Source organism: Balaenoptera ricei, chromosome 4, assembly GCF_028023285.1.
Source record: "Balaenoptera ricei isolate mBalRic1 chromosome 4, mBalRic1.hap2, whole genome shotgun sequence".
Taxonomy (NCBI): Eukaryota; Metazoa; Chordata; class Mammalia; order Artiodactyla; family Balaenopteridae; genus Balaenoptera; species Balaenoptera ricei.
The window spans coordinates 14818291-14831756 of record NC_082642.1 but is presented as its reverse complement, the minus strand read 5'-3'; the positions used below and the strand labels follow the sequence as shown (position 1 = coordinate 14831756).

At 39.3% G+C, this 13466-nt stretch overlaps 1 protein-coding gene across 3 annotated transcripts in view; it reads left to right on the top strand.

Moving 5' to 3' along the window:
- The first annotated feature begins 4959 nt into the window (after window positions 1–4959).
- U2SURP (U2 snRNP associated SURP domain containing) overlaps window positions 4960–13466 on the top strand; it is a 55234-nt gene continuing 46727 nt past the window's right edge. For all 3 annotated transcript variants that reach the window (XM_059920161.1, XM_059920160.1, XM_059920159.1), the window contains exons 1-2: window positions 4960–5045; window positions 13131–13175. In XM_059920161.1, the coding sequence (XP_059776144.1) occupies window positions 5001–5045; window positions 13131–13175 (90 nt within the window). In that variant the 5' untranslated portion in view covers window positions 4960–5000. The remainder of the gene's footprint in view (window positions 5046–13130; window positions 13176–13466) is intronic.

The window sequence follows — 13466 nt, the reverse complement described above, 5'->3', positions numbered from 1 at the left end:
CACCCCACTGCCCATTCTCCCTGGTGCACAGAGCAGGACATTTCTACTCTGTTCCCTTATTTTCCCAAGTCATGGAGGTGTCCTGGGGTTTCTTAACACAAGCCTGTAATAGTGTTTCTGTCATAGGGTTGTCTGACCATTGGCAGTCTTTGGCATATCCTCAGGGTCCCCAAGTTTTCTATGAGAATTAAAAATTCTGTATTTTCAGTTCCATGCTTGGCTAAACAATTAATATATAATTAATATATATTAATTAATAATTCAACTTACAACCCCAAAGTCAGCCTCATCCTCGTAAGAACACTAAAAGCATTCTCATCAAAGTCAGGAACAAGACAGGGATATCCATTAGTACCATTCTTACTTATTGTTATTCTGGATGCACTGGCTAATGTTATTACACAAAAGATAGAAAAAAAAAAGTGGGACGAGAGGAGGTAAACTTATAGTTATTTGCCAATGAAATGAAAGTCCAAAAGAAAATGTGAAAAACTATACAAATAATAAAAGAATTTAGCAAAGTGGTAGGTACAACATTCATGCATAGTAATCAATATATAAAATTACCTAGGACACATATAACTAATGGAAAAACATCCTATTTGCAGTAACAGAAAAAATTAAAAAACTAAGAATTAGGGTAACAAGAAATGTGCAAAGTCAATACAAAGGAAACAGAACAAAACTTGGAAAAGAAGAAGAGTATGCCATGTTCCTTAAGAGAAAGACTTACCATGATAGCACTGTGAAAAGGGAGTCTTATGTGCTTAAGACCACTGCAGCTGGGCTTCTGTTATTGGCAGCCAAATGAAATTGATCAGAGAGTCTTGTTTTCTCTCCATAACTTCATTCTCCACCTAGCCTTTATATTACCTGGTGGTCCAAGCCAAGCCCACCTTTGGACTGCCAGGCCATGGCAAGTGAGTTCTCCCTAGGAGATGCTGCCCTCTGCTCGTTGTCGTGACTTGCCCTGGGCACCTTGAGTCCTCCTCTGTCACACACACATACACACACACACACACACACAAACTCAGGAACACCCATTTCCACAATACCCTATCTGGATCATCCTAGGTTTTACTATATTGTTGATACAATAATTGCTACACAGGAAGGGTAATCTCCCCAGGATCAAAGCTAAAACAGCAATTTTTATTATCTTCAACATGTCACCAGACCATTCTTGGGCTATATGCTTTCTGACACTGTTTCTATATGCCTCTTACCTCCCTACATCACGGGCATTGTAGTTTAAAAAAATTCCACTGCTCATTACTATTGTCAAAGGAATTCTATATATCATCAATAAGTACATTTTTTTTGCTGGGGGGTGGGTGGAGAAAAGGGAGAAGCTGTTATTGCCACTGAAATTTTACTTGTCAGGCTAGCATTGTGGGGTGGGGCAGGCGATCAGGTTAATCAGAAAGAATCTTGCAGTCCACACAGACCACACCCTCCTTGGAGGCTGTTACCTGACTATTCCTAGAAGTGGCTAGGATCTCTCAGCAGATAAGCTAAGTCGGATTTTTAGCTCTCCCTTCCTCCCTTTTATCTTCTTTCTGCAGAGCCTGGCACATGCTAGAAATTCAATAACTGCCAAATGAACAAATGGATGGGATTGTCCTTTCACCAACCTATATCCTGAAGCCTAAAGAGCAGGGAGAGCTGCTTAAAAATTCTCTAGAAAGAAAGTGCCACCAAGTAGGAGCAGTTCATTGGCACAATAGAGGAGATGTTAGCCTTGGGGCAATCATTTTTAAGGTCTCTACCTTTCACTGCGTGTACTGTGAAATGCTGCTATTGTTTCAGCCTCTCCACTCCATCTTTCCCTCCCCCCCTTATTTTAAAAGAAATTAAAACATTTTGGGAGGCCCCTAAAAGTAAATGGGACCTAGGCACTGCGCCTTCTGTGCCTAACGGGTAAGTCAGTTCTCCTTGGTGCCGGGGGACTGATTGTTAAATATTTTGATCATTACCCCTGCTGAGACTTACATTGTACATGAGAAGTAGATAACTCATAGGCCCACAAGCAGGCCTGTGTGGGGCGCTTGTCCACCGTGTGTGGTGAAGCCCTGGTGAACCCAAGATCCCCTTCCCAAGAGCTCCCTGTGGCTCACCTCCACCGGATTGTTCCCAGACTTGTCCATTTTTCAAGAAAAACTGGAAATCCTGAGTAGAAAAAATTCAAGTGTCCCAATTAAAAAATGCTCAAAATTCAAAGAAAAAACCCTCCCTGCTTGAGCCAAACAAAACACCTCTGTGGACTGCATCTGGCAGTACTTTGTAATCTCGGTCAAATGTAGCTTTGGGGAGAACCTTCGAAAACATGACAGGTGTAGGACTAGAGAACCAACACGCCAGGAAGAGAAGAATGGTATGGGTTCAGTGTGATTGTAAAAAAGTAATACTAATTGCAGTAAATTGTATGATTTTCTTACTTTTCATGTGTAGTCACTTGGCAATAATAATTGTGAATCTAATTAAAAATTTCAGGTTCTGTAAACTTCCATTCATATTCATATTCATGCCCTTTCATCCTCCTTGATTTGTGGCTTGAGAAACAGGGCCACAACTTACATGTACCTATTGAGGAGAACTCTGCTCTTAATCGTGATTGTGAGTTTTTAAGAGTGTACTCAATTAGGCCTTAATAAATGCCTAGGTACCATTTCTAGTCAGGTCATATTTGTTTGACTTCCTTTGGGGCTTTATTGTATGAAAAAGAAGAGAGAGAAGAAGTCTATGTTCCTTTATGTTCAAGTCTTTAGGAGTAAACATTTAATAAAAATGATTTTTATGTGAAGTAGGACTTTAGGGATTTAAATGAAAAGTATGTATATATTCACTTTACAGTGACAAAGTCAGCCTGCAGCATTGCCAGAACATGACTAGGCACTGCCAAGCCCACAATTCTCCCTTCATCTCAGCTGATGATTTCATTTTCTAATCCTAGATTGTAAACAGACAATGAAGATCTGGTGTGATGAGCATCTTGAGTGCGAAACAGGTTCCTATGGTAACAGAAGCAGAGTCTCTTTCTTAGGCTTGGTAGGGGAGGGAGGTCTGTAAGTCTTCCGGGAGGAAGGGATAGCTTCAATAAGAGTATAAAAAGAAATTGATTAGCCTTCAATTAGCAGTCAGGACAAGGGTGGGGGGAGAGAAGCCCAGAAGTGAAAAAAGCTGGGCTCGAAAATAAATTCAGCAGGACTGGAGATTGTAAAGCATCATTCCATTTCAAGTATAGCACTTGTTACTTTCTGACCATTTCTTGTTTGCTTATTTGTTTACTGTCTGTTCGTCTACCCCCATCCCCTCACACGGAACAGGAGCCCTACCTGGCCTGCTGATTCCTCAGCCTGGAACATACGACTGTTAGTCTTTCCATGTGTCAGATCCAGCTTCCCTCACCACCACGCCAACCTCCCCTCCCTCTCCCCCCAATACCGTCCAACAGACAAAATTCTACTTCCTCAGAGTTGGCTCAAATGCTTCCTTCTCTGTGAAACCTCCCCCCATCTCTTTGCCCAACCCCTACCTTTAGAATTAATTCTTTCAGGGTTCCCACAGCTAATGACCCTTCCTTGCAGCATAAATTGAATTCTACAGCGTTAGTTTGCTGCTCCCTTCTCTCCCCTATTCCTCATTAAATCTTTTTTTTGTCGTTGTTCCTCATTAAATCTTAAATCATATGAAGATAATGTGTTTTAGGCATCTCTGTAAGCCTCTCAACATTTCTTGCAGGCTTTTACACACAAAACGGGCTCGAAAATATTTTGAATAAATGAATTCAGGAGAAGGTCATGAACCCTTCTTCCTCCCTTCCCCCAGTGCTGAGCAATCTTTTCAAACTTAAAATCTGACCACATCACAGCCCTACTTAACTGTGGTGAAGGCCGCTCTTCATCCTTGGAATAGAATTCTAACTCCCTAAGCACACTGGTTACCTCAGGGCCCTGTGTGAGCTTGCTCCCATCCACTTCTCCAGCCACGTCGATTCCCAAAACCTGGTCTAATAAAACGGGACTGCTTAATGTGACTGCACCACAGGGCTGTCCTGATTCATGCCACCAGGCTTTTATTTCAACGACTCTCTCTGCCTGGAACGCCCTTTCCATTTTCCTTGCCTGGTTTGGCTCAGGAATGACCTCAAGCAAGCTTTCCTTCTTTGACTATAGATCCTATTAATAATTTAAAAAACCAAAAGCCAAAAAGCTAAGTACAGAAAGGTTTATGGTGCTGCCCTCCATTTATGTGATTAAAAATGAAAAAACCGTAAAATGTAATTCTTAAATGACACACAACTTACATGGATGCTAGATTTAGAATACCATCTGTTTATAATTTTTCTTTCATTCACCCTCTCTCTGCATGTACCCATTTTGACCCAGAGTCTACCCGATAACCCCACTGCCGGAATCTCAGGTTGGGTCAAAAGCTTCCCTCCTCCGCTTCCGGACACCACTCTATTTTAAATTAACTTGAACAGACTGCAAGTTTGCCTTTCCCACTAGGGTGTGAGCGACAGAGGTGGCGCGAACACCATCTCTGTCCACGGAGCGCCGGACCCCGGTCGGCTCCAGATTTATTTTCTGAGTTGAAGTAAAGGCTCCTCCCCAGCTGACGACGCATTTCTTCTTCAAGAAGACATTCCTTCCTCGCCCAGCAAGTGAAACTGGCTCGCACCTACCAAGGGTTGGTGCTGGAAAAAGAGCGACCTATCGACCGGCCCTGAAAGCCAGGACGAGAAGATTCTCTAAATTCTCGGGCCCAATAACGCGACACGCCACGGAGACGCCCCCAAATATTCAGCGGAATGGGCGGGCCCGGGAAAAATGACCAACACCGGAAGTCACGTGGCGAAGCTCCTCTTGAATTTCGCCAAGTCGGCAGTCGACTATTCGGCCTTGCACGCGCCTCAGGCGGGCTCCGCTGAGATCCAGTCTTTCGGCGCTCGACTCGCCCGTGCTGCTGCCGCTGCCGAAGGAGGGGCAAAGCTCAAGATGGCGGACAAAACGCCAGGCGGCTCTCAGAAGGCCAGTTCAAAGGTAATTTCTTAGAGGATTTAGTAAGTCAGTGAGTGTATCACTGTCGTCTGGGGACTACAGACGCTTCTGGCCAGAGGGAGGAGATTGGGGTGGGGTCCGCGTTCTGGTCGCGACGGTAGGCCGGGCGCAGACGCACCGTGGTGCGCAGGTTGAGAGGCCTGGTATCTCCCCTTAGTCCCAGCCTGGATTCGGCTCGAGACTGGCGGGCCCAGGGCGGGTGGCGTGAGTAGTTCGGCTCCCGCTTAGCAGTGGAGTGAAGTCAGTGATTTAGACTGAGGTCTGAAGTCGGGAAAACGCGCCCCTGTATTTCAGCTTATTGAGCTCTGAGGCCGCGGGACAGAGCCTGGGAGAGGCGGGAAGCGCTTCCCGGTGCTTAAGTGTCTGCTTCTATTTCCTCGGCTCTTTGGGTTTGGACCTCGCACGCTTCCGGCCTCGCTCAATTTCCTTCACGTCCTCCAGGGAATAAATAATCTCTAGAGCCGCAAATTGTGAGGGGAGGACCAATAGTGGAAGGAAGCGGGGTGGGAAGTGCAGTTCTCCTTTGCGGTGATGCCTCGCCAAGGTTAATGCTACGCTCTACACGTGGTCTTAGCTCACATAAGAGGAAGTGTAAAATGAGCCCTTCTTTGGAGGGCTCGTTTTCGAGGACTCGGGGTCTTCCGCTTCTTCTGAAAGGAAAACTTCCGTAGACTTGGAAGCCACCTAAGATTAGTAAATTGCTTTTGAGTTTACAGGGAACCGTGTACACGTATTGTGAAACCACTGAGCTGTAGAAGGGGTTTAGCGTTAGTTAGGTTGTGATTAGCATCAGGTCCTAAGTTGCCATCCTGGACGGGTCATAATAATCGTTTTCTGCTTTGAGTTTTTCATCTCCATCCAACACGATATTAAAAGTAATAGTGCCCGAAGTAGTTGTTAAGCTTTTTGATGCTGATGCAAGAAGTGTAATACTTAAAGGTTCTAAGGACTTACATCTTAAAGAGTGTGTATGATAGTAAGTAGGTTATTAGGAAGTTACGTTTACGGTAGACGGGGCTAGTCTTGTGTGTACAGTTTGTTCTGGGAAACGTAAGCTATTATACACTTGCTTTCTCAGTTTCTATTAAATCATAGTCTTTATGCCATTTGGTGAATGATGTTTATAATTAGTTCGTAATTAGTAATGGATTTACCAGAAATCTTTTAGTTACGTAGAAACTGTGGTAGAGGGCCAGTCTTGGCTGCTTTACAACCTGCGTTTACTCCTTGTTTGTTTCTCCCCTCCCCAGTACATTTCTCCTTGGTGAGGAGGGGCATAGTTGGGTACATGACTGCCCACTTCCTCAGCGGACTCTGACAAAAACAGCCCTGCTTACTATTAGGGAACTATTACTAAAGCTAGTGCATCCATAAAATTCACGCAGAAGCCTCACTATTTTTATTTCTACTCAAAGTAATATTTAAGTATCTTCTGTTTGAGGCTTTGGCTACATTGAAAACATATTGACGTATATATATGTTCAGGCCTCCTTCTCTAGTAGTACTTCTCACGGTTGTGACTGTGTGGCTGATCCCTGTCAGTAAATTGTTGGATCTTCCAGTAATCTTCTTAGTTTATATTGCTTTAGATTATAATCAGTTGATGCTGTTAGATTTCCTACCGATGTCTGTAAAATATCTCAGGAGAGTGCATGACTTAGTGGAGAGATTATGGATTTTGATAACAAACAAAAGGTATTTGGATTCAAATCCTGACTTGGTCATAAATTATATTTGCGATATCAAGGCAAATTGGTTAAAGTTTTCAGCCTCAATTTCCTTGTTTGTAATACGGACATAATCCCTTTTCTACAGGGTTGATGTAAGGATTAAATGAGTGAATATCTATAAAGTACATAAAAAAAACTTAGTTCCTTTCCTCTCCCCTTTGTTCTTAGAGGAAATAAAAAGTACTTACTTTTCAAAATGTCAGGTTAAGTTCTAATCCTGAGATTTAGAATCTGTTATCAGTTATCATAATGACTGCTCAGATTACTGCTTTTTATTCCTAACACAAGTCCAGAATTTATTGGAGAGAGTATAAGATCATTTTGGTTAATATGACGGTGTTTGGAATTTCTAGCCTTTGATCTCTGTTTTGATTTCTTCCTCTGGGGAGTACAGATGAGTGACATATTCTACCATACTGATGGAGTAAAAAATTCTTTAGTTTCATGTTCATTCTTACTCTTTGGTAGTTAAATTCCCATTGCTATGGGTAAGGATGCTTGTTAATCATATTTCTAGACCCTGAGGAAAATGTTAATTAAAAATGTACAAGAAGATGTAATGTACAGCATGGTGACTATAGTTAATAATACTGTATTGCATATTTGAAAGCTAAGAAGAGAGTAGATCTTAAAAGTTCTCATCACAAGAGAAAAAACTATGTTTGGTGACGGCTATTAATTAGACTTATTGTGATGATCTTTCTGCAGTGTATACAAATACTGAATCATTATGTTGTATACCCAAAACTAATACAGTGTTGTATGTCATTTATACCTCAGTAAAAAAAAAAAATGGAGGTAATTTAAGGTATTGAGGTAATTTAACAAATAAAATGTATAATAGGGTTTTTTGCTATTGACAATGGCAAAATTATTTGATGTGTCTTAATTACAAAGTAGATTAAATTAGATAACCTCTACAGTTTCTTTTAGCTTTGAAAATTACATTTTAAGTGTGTATAGTCAAATGATTTAACCTTTATGTGTAGTTGTCCCTAATGAAGAGACCCTTTATTTTCTGTGTAATTTTGCTGTACTTTTTATTTTAAAGCCTGACAAATATAGAAATTCAGTAGATGTTTTAGGAATTAGCTAAAAATTTCCTGTGCGTTTATTCTTGTATCACCAGACTAAAATGATGCTTTGAGGGAGAGGGGTACCATGTTGTAGCTTTGATTTGGGGAGGCGAGGCAAAGAGCCTATAATTGCTTAGAAAAATGTTAAATTTAATATATAAAATTAGAATTTAATTTATAAAAACTAATTTATTTTGATTGTAAGAGTTGTTTGCTTAGCACAATGAGGATATGAAGAGAATGGGGTATTCTTGTTCCCTCTGCAGCTCGTGTGCTGGTAATACTGCTAATATAATGGAATTGTGTGCCCTGTTATTTCACTCTGTGACAGTGCTTATTTTTTTGCCATAGTGTCAAAAATTGGGTTAGAGAGGTAAATGAGCTAAGTAGGAAATACTGCTGGCTTCCTTGGACACCCAGTGCTAAATTGGTGTGGGAACTATTTTAATTGACTGCTGATTAACAAAAGTATTTCAGTTGTACGAAATATGTATTGATATAATGAGGATCCATTCAAGGCTTATCCTTAGGTATATATTACTGCTTGTGTACATTTTTTTGGTGGTACCTGAAGGTATGTAAGAATTAAATATGATCCAAAACTCCAAACAAAACACAAACCTTGAAAAATTAGGCTCTGTTTGCCAGTTTTAGTTTCAACTGAATCTTTATTATGATATGGTTGTAAGATAAGATAACCGTCTTATCTTAAAATATAAGGTGGTTAGTTTTCTGGGTGGAAGGCTGTGTTTTGGGGTGGAGAGAGGAATTAGGAACTTTTGTTTTCTTGATTGGTGTTTTTTAGAAATTGGAGTATTTGTAGCACTGGTGCTCGAATATGACTATTAATATGGTTTTAAAAATTTTCTATCTTATTGGATTGAATTATTTGTTTTCTGAAAGTTTTTATTCTCTTCTGGTTTTTATTTCTGAAGCTTTTTTTTTTTCCTGGAAAGTATAATAAATTGACAAAAAGATACTCATTTGCCAGTAAGGCAAATGAGAGGAGGGCTCATTTGGTATGCAAGTTGAAGACTCCTGCCTCTCTATCCCTTTTTACAGAGAGCATCATTTTTGAAAAACAAAAACAAAGAAACAAAAAAGAGCCCAAAACTTCCTACAGGATATTAAACTCAAAAATATTAATATTACAAATAATTTGCCTCTTATACTGTTAAGTAGCTTTAACAGTTTATTGCAGATGGGCCACATGCTAGATATTTTGCTGAAATAATTTTTTTTTAAAAGCAAGATACATTTGCCAATAGCACTTGAGGCTGTTTGGTACTGTTAGATGTCTCTTCCTTGAGCAGTTAATTTTTTTCACCAGGCTTTCCTCATTTTAGATTAACTACAGATCATTCAAAATGTACTTACGTTTTGTGTACTGGTAGTGTTTTGGATGTAATTTTAAGGATAATTTCAGGTTTATTATTTAACTCAGTAGATTTGATGAATTCTTTTGAGAGGTAGACTTTGGTTTGTCTTGGAAAGTGGTATTCAGCTAGGTAGCTGTTACTTGTTGGTGAGTGGACAGCTTAGTATGTTGATAGTGAGGAGTGCAATTTTGTTGTGTAGGTACTTGTTCCAACTGGGTACGTCAGTAAGTTTATTGAGGCTCCGTCACTTGCCAGATTTTGTTTGACTCTGAGGAAGAAAAAATTAAATAAGATGATAATCAGTTTTGGGGAACATGCTGTCTAGTGGAAAAAGAGTCAACACATGATAGTTCAAAGCGGAGCCATCAGAAGCGTCTAAAACTTTAGGGAAAGAAATGACAGCTGGTTGATTGGAGGGTGGGTGGGGAGGCTTCAGGAATAGAGGAGTTTGAGTCTTTTGAACAGTGAACAGAGTTTTGAAGGGTAGATATAGAGGTATAAAAAAGAGGTGGGTGAGGTAAAGAAAATAAGTCACTGGCAAATGGGTTGATATATGTTCTGGTTTAGCCAGTGTATATAGGACATTTGCATAGGGATAAAAGTTTCTGAGACGGAAGGATAAGTTTGAGCTAAATTGTGGCGGCTTTAAAACCTACGGAATAAAATTAAAGAGCCATGGAAGATTCAAGGCAGGAAAGTCCTTTAGGAAAGCTCTTCTGGAGACATAGTTTAGGAAGAATTTGGGAGTGAGGAGGATTAGTTTGAAGATTTTTGTAGTGCTGCTGATAAATATTAAAGATTGCTTCAAAAATCTCACCTCAGATACTCTTTGGGAAGCTTTTCTGACGTCGTCCCCACTCCCATTAAGATTTGCTTGCCCTCTGTGCTCTGGTGGTATAGCCACACTGTTTTACTTGTCTCTCTTATTTATTAGCTCCTAAGGACATTTATATCTCTGATGTAAGGCACAGTACCAGTAAGTGGTTGCCCAGTAAGTGGGTTGAATAAAGGGAAGATCTGAACCACAATAGTGTCTTTAGTAAAAAGGGTCCCCAGAGAAGAGTTTCAGTAGAGGTGGGGTGAACAGAATTTGATTCAGTTGGTTATGGGGGATAGGGAAGTAGTCAAGGATGACCCTGGTATAATGCTGCTGGCTAACACTCATTGAGCACTTTTATGTACCAAACACTCTTCTTAGTGCTTCACCTGTCTTTGTCCTTCACAACAATCCTATAAGGCAGGTGCTATTCAGCATTACAGATGAAGGAACTAGGCCCAAGTTTACAAAGCTGGTAAGTGCTAAAAACAGGAAGTCTGATTCCAGAGTCTGTGCTCTTAACATTTTACTGTTTCCATATTATGACTGATTGAGAGTTACCATTCGGTGTCAGAAGTAAGAAGGTCAACAGGAGAAGCTAGTTTGGGAGGAAACTATATTTTATATATATAGGATGTGAGGAACTTGCAGATACTCAGGTGAAGATGTCCAGGAAGTTGTTTAAGAACAGATTGGAACCGAGGAGAGGCACCAAGGTTGAAGATAAGGAATTGGGAGTCATCTCAGCACAATAAAAGTGTTGATATGCTTCCTATGGGAGTGATTGTTAAACTTGTGGAAATGTAAGTTGATACTTTAGAGGATGTGAGGAGGAAGGAGGCAGATGGGAATGGAGAACGGACTAGGCAGAGTGGAGGTGTTGGAGGAATGTTGCAGTGGGTAGCTTGCTAATTTGAAAACTCAGGTGTGGCGGTTTTTCAATTGAAGTAAAGTAGGAGCAGCTGGAAAAAAAAGTTTCATGGTATCGTTTAGTTGGCTTCACCTCTGTCTCCTCAGCAGCCATCAGAATGATCCTTTTTTTTTTTTCCCTTGCTGTCCTTCCCTACATCTGTACTATATTTGCTTTCTCAAACTTGAGATAAGTTTTTCTTGTGTTTGCTTCTTTATTGCCTCAAATCTCCCTTATTTTGCCCTTTCATTTCTTGCTTTTGGGTCTTTTCATTTGGATGAGGAATTGTGCTGTGGACTTCAGAAGTTCTTTAAACATCACTAATTTACTGTTCTTCAGTAAAAACATAAAACCCAAACCCAAGACAAATAACATAGTGCAGTTCCAGGTTAAGTAGAGGGAAAGACTCGGCTTCAGAAGTAGCGTTACATTTACTGCTTACCTGGACCATTAGCTTTAAAAGTTGGTTATTCCTTTAAAATTTTTATTCACTACTATTTGCATCTCTTTAACTGTTCTCAAGCCTAAAATTTCATTCTGATGTTGTGTAGCTATAACTGCATATCAGTGGAAAATGTTTGGTTTGCAGTAAATATGACTCTTAGGTTAATTGAAATCAGCTGATGCATCGTCTTAAGCCATGCTGTTATTTTTAAATCCTAGAAATGATGATTTGGATGTGGTGGCGTAGATTAAAGAAAGGCTAGCACTTTCTTAGCTGCTCTTTCGTGCTTATTCTTCTGGGTGAACTTCAGAATTATTTTTGGCAATCCCCCTTGTCCCCTTGCAGAGACTTCCCTTTAGGATTTTGAGCTGTGGAATGAAATTGCATTAAATGCATAAATAAATTTAGGTGCAGTTGACTTTGTCTTAATAATGAGTTTTCCCATCTAGGAATGTGATGAATCTTTTCAAAAGTTGACTTGAATAACAACCCTTCTGTGAAGTTTGTATTTTTTTTGCACAGGTGGTACATATTTCTTTAGTTGGTTTCTAGGTGTTTTATGTTTTTTCTCACTATTATGATTACCGTGTTGTTTTTGTTACCTAGCAGGTTAACACTGGTATATTAGAAGGCAATTGAATTTTTTTTTCTCCTCAATTCACTCAGTCTCTTGACGGAACTTTTTTTTTCTTTTTTAAGAGGAGTTATTTATTCTCTTGTATTTTTTAAGTGTCTGCAAATGGGTGCATTTCAAACTGATTCAAAGGTTTCACAGGGTTAAATTTAAATACAAAAATTTTTTTTTCATGCTGTCTTGCCTTTTAGGAAAGGTTAGCAGGGAGAAGAAAGTGAAATAGGAGGGACACAATAAAAGTTGGGGACAGAAAAAAGATGGGTAGAAAGAATGGAGATGGCTGGTGGCTCAGTGCTTGGTTGTCTTGGGCTGATTTTGCCTAGGGTCCTGTATGGAGTTCAGAGGAATAAATTGATTCAGCATGAAAATCCGATCAGCTGTTCTTAGCCTTATGTTTCAACAAGATAAGTAAATCAGTACTGTGTGGACCCATAGGAATCTTATTGGCTTTTTTCTACATCATACAAATCTTCAATTTTTTTCTTAAAAATGAATATATTGTCTTGTGCATTACATTTGAAATCTAGAACTGGGAGCTAGGATCGATGAGGTACTTGTGATCTCAAGATTCTTGATTTCACTTTTAATACTTAAATATATATAAAATAAGTAAAATCTCACTACCCAATACCTTGAAAAATAAAAACAACTCAGTGCCAGAGTTAAATTCTGGGCCTCCAATTAAAATTTCAGAAAGATACCACATATTATTTATTTAGTTAATAGTGTTATAGCTTGGCTTCTTCATCCTTATCTGCATAGTGAAAAATCAAATAAATTATTATATGCCATATGTAATCTGAAATGTAGATCAATTAAAACAATATCAGGTGAAACTTTAACACTTGACCTTATTGGAAAGTGCCATTATTTGAAGACTGAACTTGACTGACATTTATTTTGGATCACAATTCTTTTTTGTAAGTCAGAGATTGCCTTTGTTTGGTTTTATTAGCTGAGAAGAAATTGCTACAAGTTTGGAAAGATTGTCTGTATAATGCGAGAAATACTTGTTTTGTTAGCATAATACATTTTCTGATTATTTAAATGTTGGCTTTTATTTTTAATGCTTGCAGACCAGATCATCAGATGTTCATTCATCTGGATCTTCAGATGCCCACGTGAGTATAAAAGGCAATCGTTGTCTTTTTTCCTTAAAATTTAATTTCTTATTGTATATATCTCTACTTGATATGTCCCTTATGATTTTACTTGATAAATAGATATGATTGCGTTGTATGTGCATATTTTCTTTAACCTTTTTTGCTAGATGTTCTGTGTTCGTTTTTTGTGTTGTTATTCACGTAAGTTGGCCCCTCAAACCATGTTAGAAACCAAGTGTGTATATTTCCTTTTTTTTTTTTTTTACTGTGCTTGTAAAATTTTGTACATAGGTGTGTGTGCTTATACAT